This window comes from Hylobates moloch, unplaced genomic scaffold (assembly GCF_009828535.3).
Source record: "Hylobates moloch isolate HMO894 unplaced genomic scaffold, HMol_V3 SCAFFOLD_7, whole genome shotgun sequence".
NCBI classification, from domain to species: Eukaryota; Metazoa; Chordata; class Mammalia; order Primates; family Hylobatidae; genus Hylobates; species Hylobates moloch.
The window spans coordinates 3,760,137-3,775,618 of record NW_026652282.1 but is presented as its reverse complement, the minus strand read 5'-3'; the positions used below and the strand labels follow the sequence as shown (position 1 = coordinate 3,775,618).

The following is a 15,482-nucleotide window of genomic DNA, read 5'->3' as shown; positions in this document are numbered from 1 at the left end:
ATATATACATATATATGAACATATATATATGAACATATACACACACATATATGAACATATACACATATATATGAACATATATATGAACATATACATACATATATATGAACATATACATACATATATGAACATATATATGTGTGTGTATATATATATAGAGAGAGAGAGAGCGATGTAAAAGTTTCAGTAGCTACTCTCAAAAGAAGGTCACCAAGGACAACTGTGATTTCATATGTAATGATTCCAGCCTAGAAAATGTTTTTTTCTTGATTTCCATTTAAGAGAGTTGAGCCAATTAACTAATCCTTGCATATGGTATGTTCCATTAAGTTGTCAATGTTTTTATTCCAAGATGCATGTTTCTTTAAAAGAGCTAGCTTATTAGGGCATGTCTTCATAAGCACTTTACCCTGGCCATGTCCGTGAGAATGCTGTGCATAACTTTCATTGAATTCTACATCTCATTTGATTCAGGCCTAATTAACTGATTAACTGAGAACTCCAATTTATTGGAATCGTTTGCTGCAGTTAACTTGAGAAAGAATGGGGCATGTTTAAGGGTCCTTATTTTTAAATCTCGCTTTCATTACAAACACATTAACATAAGTCTGATTTGGGGGTGACAGAAGGAAATAGGAAAAGAAATGTAACGAAATCATAATGGGGTACAATATAAAGGAAAGTAAGTACTGGGATGAATATCATCATAGATTGTTTATTCTTTAATTTGTACTAATGTGTACATTTGTATATGTACAATTAAGCACTTCTTAGTTAAGATTGATATATTTTTAAAATCACAACTTTATAGAGCACAAGTCTTCCATGAAAACATAATGCCAGGTCAGTGGCCCTCCACTTGAGCACACATTCAAATCACTGAGAGGGCTCTGTAAAACACACATTGCTGGGCCCCACCCCAGTTTCTGATTCTGTAGATCTGGGGTAGGGCCTGCTGTGTGACTTGAATGTTTGTTCTCTCTGAAACTCATGTTGAAACTTAATCCCCAATATGGCAGTATTGACAGGTGTGGGGCCTCTAAGAGGTGCTGGGTCATGAAGGCTCTGCCCTCATGAATGGACCCTTTCGTTCATGGATTAATAGATTAATGAGTTATTGGATGAATGCATTATCAAAGGAGTGGGACTGGTAGCTTTGTAAGAAGAGGAAGAGGCTGGGCACTGTGGCTCACACCTGTAATCCCAGGACTTTGGGAGGCCGAGGCAGGTGGATCATGATGTCAGGAGTTTGGGACCAGCCTGGCCAACATAGTGAAACCCCATCTCTACTAAACCCCATCTCTACAAAAAATTAGCCGGGCATGGTGGTGTGCACTTGTAATCCCAGCTACTCGGGAGGCTGAGGCAGGAGAATTGCGTGAACCCGGGAGGCAGAGGTTTCAGTGAGCCGAGATCAGGCCGTTGCACTCCAGCCCTGGTGACAGTGCGAGACTCCGTCTCAAAGAGAAAAAAAAGAAAAAAATGAGAGAGAGAGAGAGAGAGAACTGAGCTAGCACACTCAGCCCCCTCAAGATATGATGCCCTGTGCTGCCTCGGGACTCCATGGAGTCCCTACCAGCAAGAAGGCCCTCCCAAAATTTGTCTCCTCGACGTTGGACTGATTCTCAGTCCCCATAACTGTAAGAAATGAATGTCTTCATACGTTACCTCGTTTTAGGCATTCTGTTAATAAGCAGCAGAAAATGGAATAAGACAGAGTCCAAGAATATGTAGTTGGACAGCATCTCACTTCATACTGATGCTGCTGGTCCGGGGACCTCATTTCGAGAATCAAGGTGTTTAGGAAACAAGCAGTAGAATATCTTAGATGAACAATACTAGTGGTGTACATTTTAAATAAATTCAACAATTACAGATTACCTACTATGTACTGTCAAAATGGTTTAGAAAAATGACACCACCACTTCTATCAAAATGTACTGGATGTTGGGTTTTTTAATTAAAGCAACTTCACTTTAAAATGTTTCATACACATTCAAAAACACTGCTGACCCTCTTTGCTTAGCTGCCATTAAGGTGCTTAGCCCTTCCGAGGAAGCTAAGGCCTTGTGAAGCTGTCACTCATTGGGTGACTAGCACCCTGCCCGGTGGCGCCAGCCCCGCACTCGCCCGCACCATGGCCTCCGTCTTTGTTTGAGCTCACGTGCATCTACTCGGCCTTCATTCTACACTGCAGTGTGGTGACCATCACATAAGACCATCGCCCTCATTAAAGCAGCTAGTGTAAATGGTGAAACTTTTGGGCCTGGCCTATTTGCAAGGGCCTGGCCAGTGTCAACATCGGGAGCCTTTTTGGTAGCATGGGGGCTGGTGGACCTGTACCTACAGGCAATTCTGCCCCTGTACCATTGCCCCAGCCAGAGTCAACATTGGGAGCCTCCTCTGCAGCAGCGTGGGGGCTGCTGGACCTGTACCTGTACCTGTAGGCAGTCCTGCCCCTCCACTGCTGCCCCACCTGAGCAGAAGGAAGTGCAAGCAAGGAAAGAAGCATCTGAGGGGTCTACTTAGGACACGGGCTTTAGTCTTTTTGAACAAACCTCTTTTGTAACATGATCAGTGAAAAGCTGAACTCTTGGCTGGGCACCGTGGCTCACGCCTGTAATCCCAGCACTTTGGGAGTCCATAGTGAGAGGATCACTCCAGGCCAGGAGTTCAAGACTAGCCTGGGCAACATAGGGAGACCCTGTCTCTACAAAAAAAATTAAAAATCAGCCTGGTGTGGTGGTGCACACCTGTAGCCCCAGCTACTTGGGAGGCTGAGGCGGGAGGATCACTGGAGCCCGTGAGGTCAGGGCTGCAGTGGGATGTGATCACCCTACTATACTCAGGTGAGACCTTGTCTCGAAAAGCTGAACTCTTAAAACGCGCACACACACAGTCAGCTAACATCTTTATAACTGTCAGATTGTGACAATTTGATTCTAACTCAAGATCAGCCTTTCTTGTAGTTTGTGTCTTTAAGGAACTAGCCTATCTAACACAAAACAGTGACTTTAAGTTTTTTCTCTTTTTTGTAATTGGGAATAAAAATTATGTTCAAGATATATCAAGATTAGTTTTGGAGAAAAAAAGCATTAAGTAGATTCAGTTGTGCAAGATGCACAAAGTGTAACTTCATAAGTAAGCAGTCACAAACTCGGGTTCATAACACGTTACCCAAAATCTGTGGAGCCAGATGTATTTAAATGTAGGTTATTTTTAAAAGGTATTAGAATTCATATGTTCCATGACACAGAATGTTCTCAGGCAGCACCCGTAATCAAATCCATTAGTATTTCTATAGGGAAGTGCTTGAAGAGTCGCACTAAGTATGATAAATGTGGACCATTAAAACCATCTCATGCCAGCCCAGTACAGATTTTGCAGTATTTTCAGAAGCTTTTGGGTTATGGAATTGGGAACAGAGGCTGTGTTCCTCTGCAGCCCCAGCAATTAAGAAGTGTTTGTGAAGCTGGTTTAATGTGCCTAGCAGGTGTGATGTATTGGTGAATTCCAAATAATTGATAGTTTTGTTTGCTTTTTTTTTTTTTGTAAGCAAAATATTTGGTAGGAGGCACTTTAGTTTCTCAAGTTCAACATCTGTGTGCTCTTATTGGAGCGTTGCTGTTAAGGGAGACAGCAGATCTTGTCAATTCCCCATAACTCACAGTTAACAAAAGCATTCCCTAATGATTCCATATGTTGATGCTCAGAGGTAATTCTGGGCCAAACACTCAGCACAACACAGATTATTTCACTCCATGGATGCAACCGCCTAGAAGGTGTGTGGCATGACCACATCATTAGGATCCCATTTTAGAGGTGTGCAAGCCAAGGCCCAGCAGGCTTATAAGACATGAGTATGAATAGGATCCTCATTTTATAGGTGCTTTACCCAAGGCTGCTAGCTTCCAGTTTCTGGCTAGAAAGCTGCAGAGTTGGGGTTTCCCGAAAGGCCACCAGGCATTAGAGGGCCTGGCTTCACTGCCTGGGCTGCCTGCCACCTCCCACACCTAAAGCATCTCCCCCCCACCCCGCCCCCAGCTTTAAGGCCACCCCCTCTGCAGGTCAGCGGCTATTAAATACATTTCTCCAATAAACATCGTATGTCAGACAGGCTAAGAAACTTGTCCCAGGACGTGCAGCTGAGCTGGGAGTTTTCTGCAGGTCTCTTGGGTCCCCAAAGCCCTAGGTCTTCTATGAACATGGGGGCAGGAGCAAAATCAGGCCTTCCCATGTGTATTAATGTTACTCCATTCTCACACTGCTATAAAGAACTTCCCTGAGACTGGGTATTCTATAGAGGAAAGAGGTTTAATTGACCCACAGTTCCACATGGCTGGGGAGGCCTCGGGAAACTTACAATCATGGCAGAAGGGGAAGGCAAGGCAGCAGGAGAAAGAGGGGCAAAGGAGGCACTTGCAAACACTTATAAAACCTTCAGATCTCACTATCACGAGAACAGCATGGGGGAAACTACCCCAACGATCCAATCACCTCCCTCCCTCCACACTTGAGGATTACAGTTGGAGATTGTCAGGCCTCTGAGCCCAAGCTAAGCCATCATATCCCCTGTGACCTGCATGTATACATCCAGATGGCCTGAAGCAACTGAAAAACCACAAAAAGTGAAAATAGCCACTTCCTGCCTTAACTGATGACACTTCACCATTGCGATTTGTTCCTGCCCCACCCTAACTGATTGACCTTGTGACATTCCTTCTCCTGGACAATGAGTCTCAGAAGCTCCCCCACTGAGCACCTTGTGGCCCCCGCCCCTGCCCGCAAGAGAACAACCCCCTTTAACTGTAATTTTCCACTACCTACCCAAATCCTATAAAACTGCTGCACCCCTATCTCCCTTTGCTGACTCCTTTTTCAGACTCAGTTTGCCTGTACCCCGGTGATTAAAAAGCTTTATTGCTCACACAAAGCCTGTTTGGTGGTCTCTTCACAGGGCCGCAGGTAACACAGATGAGATTTAGGTGGGGACACAGCCAAACCGTGTCACCATATATGCTTCTTAATGACAGTTGGCTCAAGGTGTTTTCCCCGTAAATAACGCAACTCACAGTTATAAAATTGAACATAGGTCCCCATTTGCATGATAAGCAGGTACAGCTTCCTGAGAGAGCAGTTGGGGAGAAACCCTGGCTTTTTATATCTTTGTTGGGTAAAACATCAACCACTGTGCCTCAGGGGTGGACTTAGTGAGCATTTAAGATACATTTTCAGTTATAAAATGTGTTACTTGATTTGCAGCAATTACCCAGTCTCCTCCGCCTTAGACAGAAACTTAGAGGCCATCGGCCTAGGCTTCCTCCAGGCACAGGGCCTGCATCACAGTTGAATTAATTTAAGCCTCAATGCCTCCCATGAGCCCCCGGGAACTCAGGCTGCCTCTGAGGATGAAAATACCCGCCAGTCTTTGGGCCCCAGCCTGGGGCACCCTGTAGCTTCTTCAGAGCTTCCACCTCCCCGCCAGGCTGTCCCCCTCCCCATGCTGCCCTTGCAGCTACTACAGAAGCTGCTCTCAACATGCCACACAGATTCCAGCTGAGGGGAGGGGAGTGGTCACAGACACGAGGGGTATTTTCTAATTCTCCTAAGGAAGGTAGTAGTGTATGTGGCCATAGCATGTTAAAAACAACATGACCTTTCCTGGTAAAATGGACACTGAAGCAATGTTAAAAGCTGCAAGCTTGTTAGTAAGCAGGGAAGAATATGCATCTGATGGCCTAGTGCAAGTGTTTTATGCTCCTTTATTTTATTTCAGCATTTTTCCTTTCACAACGCTGTCCCTTTAAGTGTGCCATCATCAACGGCTGTAGTCATCATTTGATCTGAGGAGTTTAATTACTTGTTTAGATCCTTTCTTATTCCACGGATTTAGGATGATTTTATCTAAATGGTGAGGAAAAGTGTCTGCACAGTCCCCTACAGATTTATAATCCCACAGTTCTGTATCTTTTAAATTAAAAGCTCCATGACATTTTAAGCTTTACATAAACACTGTTGAAAGCATTTTTAGAGGATACAGCTGTTTTTCTGCCTTTGTCCACACTCCTTTCTTCCTGTTCTCACACTCGCCTTAGTCGCAGTTCCGCAGAGCACCTCCATCGTCCTGCCTGCCCTCTGTTCCTTCACTCGGCTTTTCAAACCCGACAGTGGTGTCTCACTTGTTCGATGCCTGCAGTTTCCTTTTGTCAGCCTTCCTCTCTCAACTACTAGAACAAACACTCAAGGAAGTAAAATGTGCCGCCTCACTGCCAATCCGTCCATCTCCTTGCCCTGAGAGCCCTGGCTCTTTCTCCCCCTCACAGAGAAGAAGAAAATAAAAGGAGTGCTCATGTCTGGGTAACCCTCCCTTAGAGGAGGCTTTTCACCGCTCAGCTGTTGAGGAGGAGGGTGGGCCAGCCCTTCCTTCTGTTCTGCAGCTTCTGTAGGGAGACCGAGTGCAGGATGGGATCCAGGAAGCCTTGAGTTACTCAGGTTGTTACTTGAACTTCGACTTCTACAAACCAGCCCAGACTTCTAAGAGTCCTGTCTTTTGTACTCTCCTAAAGGGCTTTGAGCCCTCCATTCAGGGATCGGGCCTTCACAATCTGCAGTATCCAGAATGGTGGAGGTTCTGAGGTTTGTTTGGTGTGTTTTACAGCAAACTTAATAAAATACAGCTTGTGGCCAGGCACAGAGACTCATGCCTTAATCCCAACACTGGGAGACCGAGGCTGGAGAATCACTTGAGGCCATGAGTTTGAGACCAGCTTGGGCCACAGGGCAAGGCATACCATGTCTACAAACAAAAAATAAATGAAAAAAATACAGCTTGTGGTAGAAAAGCAAGGAGAAAAATATTATAGTGCTGACAATGAAATGGCACCTGCAGATGCAGCTGTGGGTGGATTTGCCAAGAAAAGCAGAGAAAGAACAGAGGAGGGCTCTTCTTGTTGCTGGTAGCAGTCAAAGCCAGAGCATCCATCAGGAGGTGGAGAACCCAGGGGTCTTCTGCAGGGAAGAGGGCCACAGAGGGGGTCAGTGCACAGGGGGAGGAAGGAAGATGGGGAGTGCAGGGCAGGGGCCACCCAAAAGCCCAAGGAAGAGCCCAGTCCACAATAACCAGCCTCTCCTGGTCCCCAGTGTCCACAGGGCGGACTGGGCCCAGCCTCAGCCCCATCCCAGGAGGAAGAGCCAGAGAGTTCCCCAGGCAAGTGCAGTGAGCCCTGGGACCAGGAGAGAAGCGTGCACAGAGGCAAAGTCCACACCGTGGCAGCCAAAGCAGTCAATGAGCCCAGTCCTCTGAGTACAAGGTGGCAAGAGCCCTAGCCGATACTGCAGGTGCAGTCAAGCGATGCAGTTTGGATGCTGCTGAAGGAACATGGTACAGGGCCACACGGAAAACTTTTTTTCTCAAGACAGCAGCACTCTGCCCTTGGTTCATTCAGGAATTTTGCATATAGGTGGTGGATATGGTTGACTGCCCAGGCCTTGTATCTACACAGATGACCGTTCACCTTCTGTGAGAAAGATGCAGGAGACAAAGCACAGGTGACCCTACCATTGCAGTGGCTCACAAGAGACCTTCCCGGCCTCCTCCATGTGTGACATAGCGAATCCTGCCCTGTGGTGCAGGCAGCTCTCTGCATGCCTATCTGGGAGGAGCAGATATTTTAGATTTAAAACCTGCCATAACTCTTTTTTTTTTGAAGACATAATTTCGCTCTTGTTGCCCAGGCTGGAGTGCAGTGGCACGATCTTGGCTCACTGCAACCTCCGCCTCTTGGGTTCAAGTGATTCTCCTGCCCCAGCCTCCTGAGTAGCTGGGATTACAGTCACGTGCCACCATGCCCAGCTAGTTTTTTGTATTTTTAATACAGACGGGGTTTTGCCATGTTGCCCAGGCTGGTCTTGAACTACTGAGCTCAGGCAATCCTCCTGCCTTGACCTTCCAAAGTGCTGGGATTACAGGTGTGAGCCACCGCGCCCGGCCCATAACTCTCTTTTAATCGCAGTTCATACCCTGCCGACTTTCAAAACACATCGAGGCAATTACAGACAAGCATGCATGCCTATGTGCATGTAAGCATGTGAACATACATAGGAGTATGAAGACTTACATGCCTCTTGGATACGCATAGCCTTCTCTGTGCATACACATTACTTCCCTCAGTGTGTCCTGGGTCTCCCAGATACTATCTTACAGGGAAAAAAAAGTAGCATTTAGGGATGATTATTGTATTTGTTTATGTCATTGTGGGACAGTTAAAGGCCATTGAGATCGCCTGCTCTTTTCAGGACTTGTTGGGTCCAGCTGTACAGATTCAAGGTAGACTACGTCCTGCTAATGCTGCTCCACGCCCTGTGGGAAGGCTTCAGTGCTAAATCTAGAACAGGTGGTCAGTCTCCTAACTGAATTTGAATCCAGGTTTTTGTCAGATGCATCCGTGTGTCTTCTTCTTAAATCAGGTGTGAACAGGGCTATTTCCAGCCTCTCGGGTTCAGGGACTGCCTCTGTGCCACTGCAGACTGGAAGACAAGGACTCTGCCTTCACTGGGGCCTTGGGGGGATTGTCACCAGGCAACACTCAGCTCCATGGAGCTTACCTGGGTTTGAAATTCCACTTGGTAGACATTCCTCTGTGTTGAAGTATTTCTTTTTTTTTGGCATAATGCCTCCTAGCAGGTCAGTTAGTTGGTTCTTCAGTAAAGTAATCTTTCTAGGCCCACACTGGAGACAGAGTGGGGAAGACAGCTAGTGTGTAACAAGCGTGCTCTAGGAGGCTGGCACTAGAATGTTACTTATGTGCCCTGAAGTATTCGTTCTGTAAAGTAGGATTATTTCACTGTAGTAGCATCCTCAGTAGTATTCTTATTGGTAATATGAGTGCAATTGATACTATGTATATATTAAATATACATACAGAAAAAACACATGAATAGAAATGGGTGTGAGCTAGTACTAGTTATTATATTGTATGTAGTGTAATCTAGCGTATATTAGTGGTACTGGTACTATTATTAGCAGTATTCCTGTTCACCTTGTGTAAGCGTGAGGAAAGCAGGCACCTGCAGGCTCACTATGTTTCTGACGCTGTGCTCCGAGTACATGCCAAGCCGGGAGTTAATTCTCAGGTCAGCTTTCACCATCTCGTGACACAGCCTGTGCATTAAATGTTCTGTTCTCACCTGGGAGCTTCACAGCAGCATCCTGGCCAGGCGTGGTGGGGATTCATCCCACTGGGCAGTGGAAATGTCCTTAATACTAGTGGGCCATGCAGTGGACTTTGTCAGCTGGTGCTGGCTTCCATGTTGTTGGGAACACCAAGTGATGATGCCTTGTGCTATCGGATGGAATTGACCAAGGATATATTTAGATTCAAATACGTACATTTAAACAGAAAACACAATAATACAGATTTTATTTCTCTCCTGAGTTCTGAATTTCCAGATCACAACTCTAGACATAACTCCAGCGGCCTTGAGAGGAGGCTGCCCACGGTATAATTTAGTGAGAATGACCTGCAAGCCTTTCTCCTGTTCACTGAGGTCTCTACAAAAGCCTTTGTTCATGGAATGAGACCTACACGGTGTATGTTTATGCGGACCTGATACAAACTTACTATTCATACAGTATGCACTCTAAAAATCTCTTTTTTTTTTTTTCCTGCAGATACTGAACGGCTGTATTCAGTGGTGTTTCAAGAAATATGTGATCGCTATGACAAGAAATACAGCTGGGATGTAAAGTCCCTGGTTATGGGTAAGAAGGCATTAGAGGCGGCACAGATTATAATAGACGTCTTGCAGCTCCCGATGTCCAAAGAGGAGCTGGTAGAAGAAAGCCAAACGAAGTTAAAGGAAGTGTTCCCCACGGCTGCGCTCATGCCAGGTGCGGTTGCCTCGCTGTTTGCGGGATTATGTTGGTGACTATTAGCAATGGTTTTGTAAATCACCTTTAAAGTCTAGCGTAGGGCATGCTTAGTTTGTCCTCTTTTCTTCAGTCTCTAAGTCCCTCCTGGTGCTCCTGAAAGAGTTTGGCTGATGCTGTGGGATGCTGTGATTCAATTTTCTCTTTAAAAGCTTCTTAAAATAATATGCATTAGTTTCAGTGATTTCTGGGTTCCAAAAACATTTGAGTATTGTTTATATTACTATAGATAAAGATTATGTTAATGACAGAATGTCTTCAAAGTTTACCTTAATAGATGGTTTTGCCTTTTTCTTTTCAAAATCAGATATAGGATTAATATTTCAGCAACTATTCAAACTTTAACAAATTGATAAGCAGCTAAATCTCCCCAAAGAAGCTTAATTTAAAAAAAAAAAAAAAAAAAAGTTGAATTCATTTTTAGCCTGTGTGTTTGTATGCCGTTCAGCCCTTTCTTTACTTGTATCCAGTTTTCTTCGGAAAGGAAAGACAACTTTGTTCCCTCCATGCTTGTTAACTGACATTCAATCGAAACGGGCTTGCCTGCTGCTCCTTGTTCAAGAATGTCCTAGATTACAGACCTTGAAAACAGACTATTTGAAGATTTTTCTGGGATATACAGGATGAATACTCTGTCTTTAGAATTCCTGGTGCTAGGGGAGAAAAAAAACAGCAGTTATGTGAGTAATCTTGGATTTAAAATTATATTAATATGAAGCATACCTACTTTTGAAATGTGTGTTATTATTTATATTTATACATATGTCCAAACATGTGGATTGACCATTCCTGGGCAGCACACACGCACATGCAAACACACACCCTTTGTAATCACTCTGTCTGTATCCACTGAAAATGGTAGTGTTTATGAATCTCAGGCATGGGTACGAGCATCATGATACTCAGTTCTTTGCATCTAGTGTCTTTCTGCACCATTTGCACATGAAGTTACCCTGATAAGTCTTGGTGAAACACATCCATACAGTTGCTATATAAAAATTTAATTGTGGTAGGACACAGACACACACACTAAAATTTACCATTTTACCTATTTTAAAGTGTGCAGTTCAGTAGTGTTAAGTCTATTCACGTTGCTATACAATTGACCTCCAGAACTTTTTCATCTTGCAAATCTGAAACTTCGTGCTCACTGAACAAGTCCCCATTTCGCCCTGCCCTCAGCCCCTGGCAGCCACCATTCTACTTTCTGTTTCTAAGATTTTTACTACTCTCCGTACCTCAAATAAGGAGAATTATATAGTGTTTGTCTTTTTTGATTGGTTTATTTCGCTTAGCATAATGCCCTCAAGGTTAATCCATGTTAGAGCATGTGATAGGATTTTCTTCCTTTTTAAGGCTGAGCAATAGTCTATGGTATGTTAGACCACATTTTGTTTATTCATAGTCCATTTGTTGAGGGACATTTGGGTGGCATCCACGCCTTGGCTGTTCTTGTGAATAATGCTTATATAAACATGAGTGTACAAATATCTCTTTGAGATCCTGCTTTCTAGTCTCTCAGGATATACCCAGAAGTGGAATTGCTGGATCCGATGGTAATTTTATTATTAATTTTTTGAGTGATCACCATATTGTTTTCCATAGTTGTTATACCATTGTATATTCCCACCAAAAATCTGCAAGGGTTCCAATTCCTCCACATTCTCATCAACACTTGCCATTTCCTGGATTTTTTTGATAGTAGTCATCCTAATGGGTATGAGTTGATATCTCTTTATGGTTTTGATTTGCATATCTGATGATTGGGGATGGCAAGAATCTTTTCATTTGCTTGTTGGCCATTTCTGTATTATCTTTGAAGAAATGTCTGTGCACATCCTTTGCTTATTTTTAATTTTTGTGTTTTTGTTTTTGTGTTATAGGAGTTCCTTATGTATTTTGGATGTTAAGCTGTTATCAGACATATGACTTATGACCATTTTCTCCCATTCTGGCTCCCTTTTCGCTTAATTGTTGGTGTGCATAAGTTTTTGATTAGATGAATTTGACATATGTCATCTCATTTGTCTAATTTTGCTCTTGTTACCTGTGCTTTTGGTGTCATAGCCAAGAAATGATCGCCAATTCCAATTTCATGAAACTTTAACTTATGTTGTTCTTCTTGGAGTTTTAGTTTTAGGTCTTACATACAGGACTTTAATCCATATTGAGTTAATTTTTGTGTATAGTGTTAATTAGAGTCTAGCTTCATTCTTTTGCATGTGGATATCCAGTTTTCCCAACACTATTTGTTGAAGCGACTTATCTTTTCCCCATTGAGTAGTCTTGGCTGGCTCATTGAAGATCATTTGACAAATACATGAGAGTTTATTTCTGGGCTATCTATTCTATTCTATTAGTATGTAGGCCAGCACTGCACTGTTTTGATGAACATAGCTTTGTAATATGTTTGGAAATCAGGACATGTGAGATCTCCGATTTTGTCCTTTTTCCAGATTGTTATGGCTATTTTGGATCCCTTGAGATTTTTTATGAATTTTAGGATGTATTTCTCTATTTCTGCTCAAAATGCCATTGGGATTTTGATAGGGATTGCATTGAATCTGTAGGATTGCTTTGCATGCTATGAATGTTTTAACAATATTAAGTCTTCCCATCCATGAGCATAAGATGTCTTTCAATTTATTTGTGTCTTTCTTTCAGTAGTGTTTTGTTTTGTAGTTTCAGTTTACAGGTCCTTCACTTCTCTTATTTCTAGGTATTTTATTCTTTTGATGCTATTATAAATGAGATTGTTTATAATTTTCTGTTCAACTTGTTCATTGTTAGTATATTAAAATGCAACTGATTTTTGTTTGATGTGTATTCTACAACTTTGCTGAATTGGTTTATTGGTTCTAACAATTGGGTTTTTTTAAAATATTTTGAATTGTAGTGATTTCTATATATATGATCATGTAATCTGTGAACAAAGATAATTTTGTTTCTTCCTTTCCAGTTTGGATGCCTTTTGTTGTGTTTGCTTGCGTAATTGCCTGGCTGAGACTTCCATTATTATGATGTCTAGTAGTGACAAGAGTGTGTATCTTTGTTGTGTTCCTGAACTTAGAAGAAAAGCTTTAGTCTTCATTGAGAATGATATTAGCTGTGAGCTTCTCATATATGGCCTTTAATATGTTGAGGTAGTTTTTTTTTTTTTTCTATCCTTAATTTGACTGCTTTTAATCACGAAAGGGTGTTGGAGCTTTTCAAATGCGTTTTCTTTCTGCATCAATTGAGGTATTTTTTTTTTTTTGGTTCCTTATTCTGTAAATGTGGTTTCATATGTTGAACCATTTTTGCATTCCAGGAATAAACTTCACTTGTTCATATATATGATCCTTTCAATTTGCTGTGGAATTGTTTGCTAATATCTTATTTAGACTTTTTAATCTGTGTTCATCAGGGATATTGATCTGTATTTTGTTTTTCATATAGTGTTTTCAATGTTTGGTAGAGTTCTCCAGTGAAGCCATCTGGTCCTGGGCTTTTCTTTGTGGGGAGATTTTCTTTTATTACTGATTCAGTCTCCTTACTACTTACAGATCTGTTCAGATTTTCTATGTCTTCATTTTTTCCCGCTTCTCAAAATCATCAGGGATTGATTCTCTGTCTTCATGATTCAGTTTGGGTAGGTTGTGTGTTTCTAGGAATTCTTTTATTTCTTTTAGGTTATCCAATTTGTTGTCAAAGGATATGCCAACAAATGGTATTCTCCTTTATTTTTGTGGCATTGGTTGTAGTGTTGCCCCTTGCATTTCTGATTTTAGTCATATGAGTGTTTTTTGTTTTTTGTTTTTTTAGTTAATGTAGCTAAGGTTTGTCCATAAAGTTACTCTGTGACTGAGTGTCTTTTCTGACTTTACAAAGCACTCATGATGTATAAGGCATGCATGTGTCTTATTTCTTCCATATCTACCCAGGCCTTTCACATGGTTTTCCTTCTACACTTTTTGTTCTATATTCTAAGATATACTTGAAATATGTTCTACTGCAATTCTTAAAAAGAAAAAAATGTTTTATCTAGCTAGTCTGGTAGTTTGGCTGGAGTGCTAGTGAATCTGTTTTATGGAATCTACTTGGTGATCTCATCAACGTAGTGTCTTCATTTGGCTTTCTAAGCGAGCAGGTATCAGATTAAGTAAGGTGCCAATCATAGAAACTCATAGAAGGTGAACAACCAGCCGGGAGCTAGTTCTTCAAAGATAGTTCAGTCCTACATAACTTACCTAGATGGCTCTCTTTTCTTTCTTTACTACTTTTTGACCTCTTTTAACTTTTTTTTTTTTTGACTTGACAAATCCTGTTTTTTGGCATATGATTTGTGTGTGCATGTGTGTGTGCACACGCATATACTTATTTTAACTTTTACTGGCTGCTCAGTTGCGAGTAGGGACTTCGATACTGAAAGTCTCTCTTTGAAAATGATCATATCTACATGCCATATACACAATTAGCTGTGCTTTGACAGAGCAGAGCATGCAGAAGACTTGAAGAGTATACAGAAATGCACAAGGTAATGCTAGAGAGAAGAAACTTAAAATCATGCTGGGATGCTGACTCAGATGATGTGCAGGGACAGTGGTCAGATGATGTGCCACTTTGATATTTTGAAACGAGTTAAATGTAGGATAAGACAAAATTATTAGAAATCATACTTAACCTGAAGGGAAAGCAAGCCAGAGGAGGACAATGTTGGACTGAATGTATAGAGCAGAAAGACAGGCCGTGCCTAATTCCGATCCAGAAATGGGTTCTTCCTTAGGGTTTCTGCTCAATATTATGCCAGTCACAAAGATGAAGATAAAATAGCTCTTCTGTACTGAAAGAACCTTGTTGGAGACCTAGTTTCCATTCATTTTGCACTCCTCCCATCTCCTCTTTTATCTGCGCCAAACCTGAATTCGCCTCGGAAGATGGCCTTATAGTGTCATTGCTCTGGTGACTAGATTCAGAGAAACTTGCTGCTGTAGTCTTTCTTCTAGGTGTTCATTTTGCTCACTTACTACTTTGTTCCTGTTCTTAAGGTGTAGATGATAATATAACCCTTGACTTTGTTTCTTTTCCTTCTGGAAGTATTTTCTGGTAGGGTATGTTAGGTTGTGGAAATGACCTTGAGCTCTTTAGAAAAGAAAGCTGTCTGTAGGGAGGGCTTTTTAATTCAACATCATTCTTTTTCACATGCTTTCAGAGCGATAAGCCGAACCCAAGGAGGTATTTAGCAAGTTAAATTGCCAGAGTGAATGGTAGATTACCAGGGGAAGCAGCCCCTGATCATGCTGCAGGGGCTGTCTGCTGTGATTAGGCTGCAGGAGGGTGTCTGCCTGGGCCAGTCACCAGGGAATCAGCTTGATTATGCTGCAGGGACATGACTACCTGGGCCAATAACCAGGTAATCAGCCTGATTATTCTGTGGGGGTGTGTCTGCCTTGGCCAATCACCGAGGAATCAGTCCTATTATGCTGCGGGGGTGTGTCTGCCTTGGTCAGTCAACAGGGGATCAGCCTGATTATGCTGTTGGTGGGTGGTGGTAGGGGGCGGGGTGGGGGGGGGG

The 15,482-nt window shown here is 42.5% G+C and overlaps 1 protein-coding gene across 2 annotated transcripts in view; it reads left to right on the top strand.

Annotated features, from left to right (window-relative positions):
* PUDP (pseudouridine 5'-phosphatase) overlaps nt 1-15,482 on the top strand; it is an 86,041-nt gene that overhangs the window by 33,062 nt on the left and 37,497 nt on the right. For both annotated transcript variants that reach the window (XM_032756547.2, XM_032756546.2), the window contains exon 2: nt 9,671-9,889. In XM_032756547.2, the coding sequence (XP_032612438.1) occupies nt 9,671-9,889 (219 nt within the window). The remainder of the gene's footprint in view (nt 1-9,670; nt 9,890-15,482) is intronic.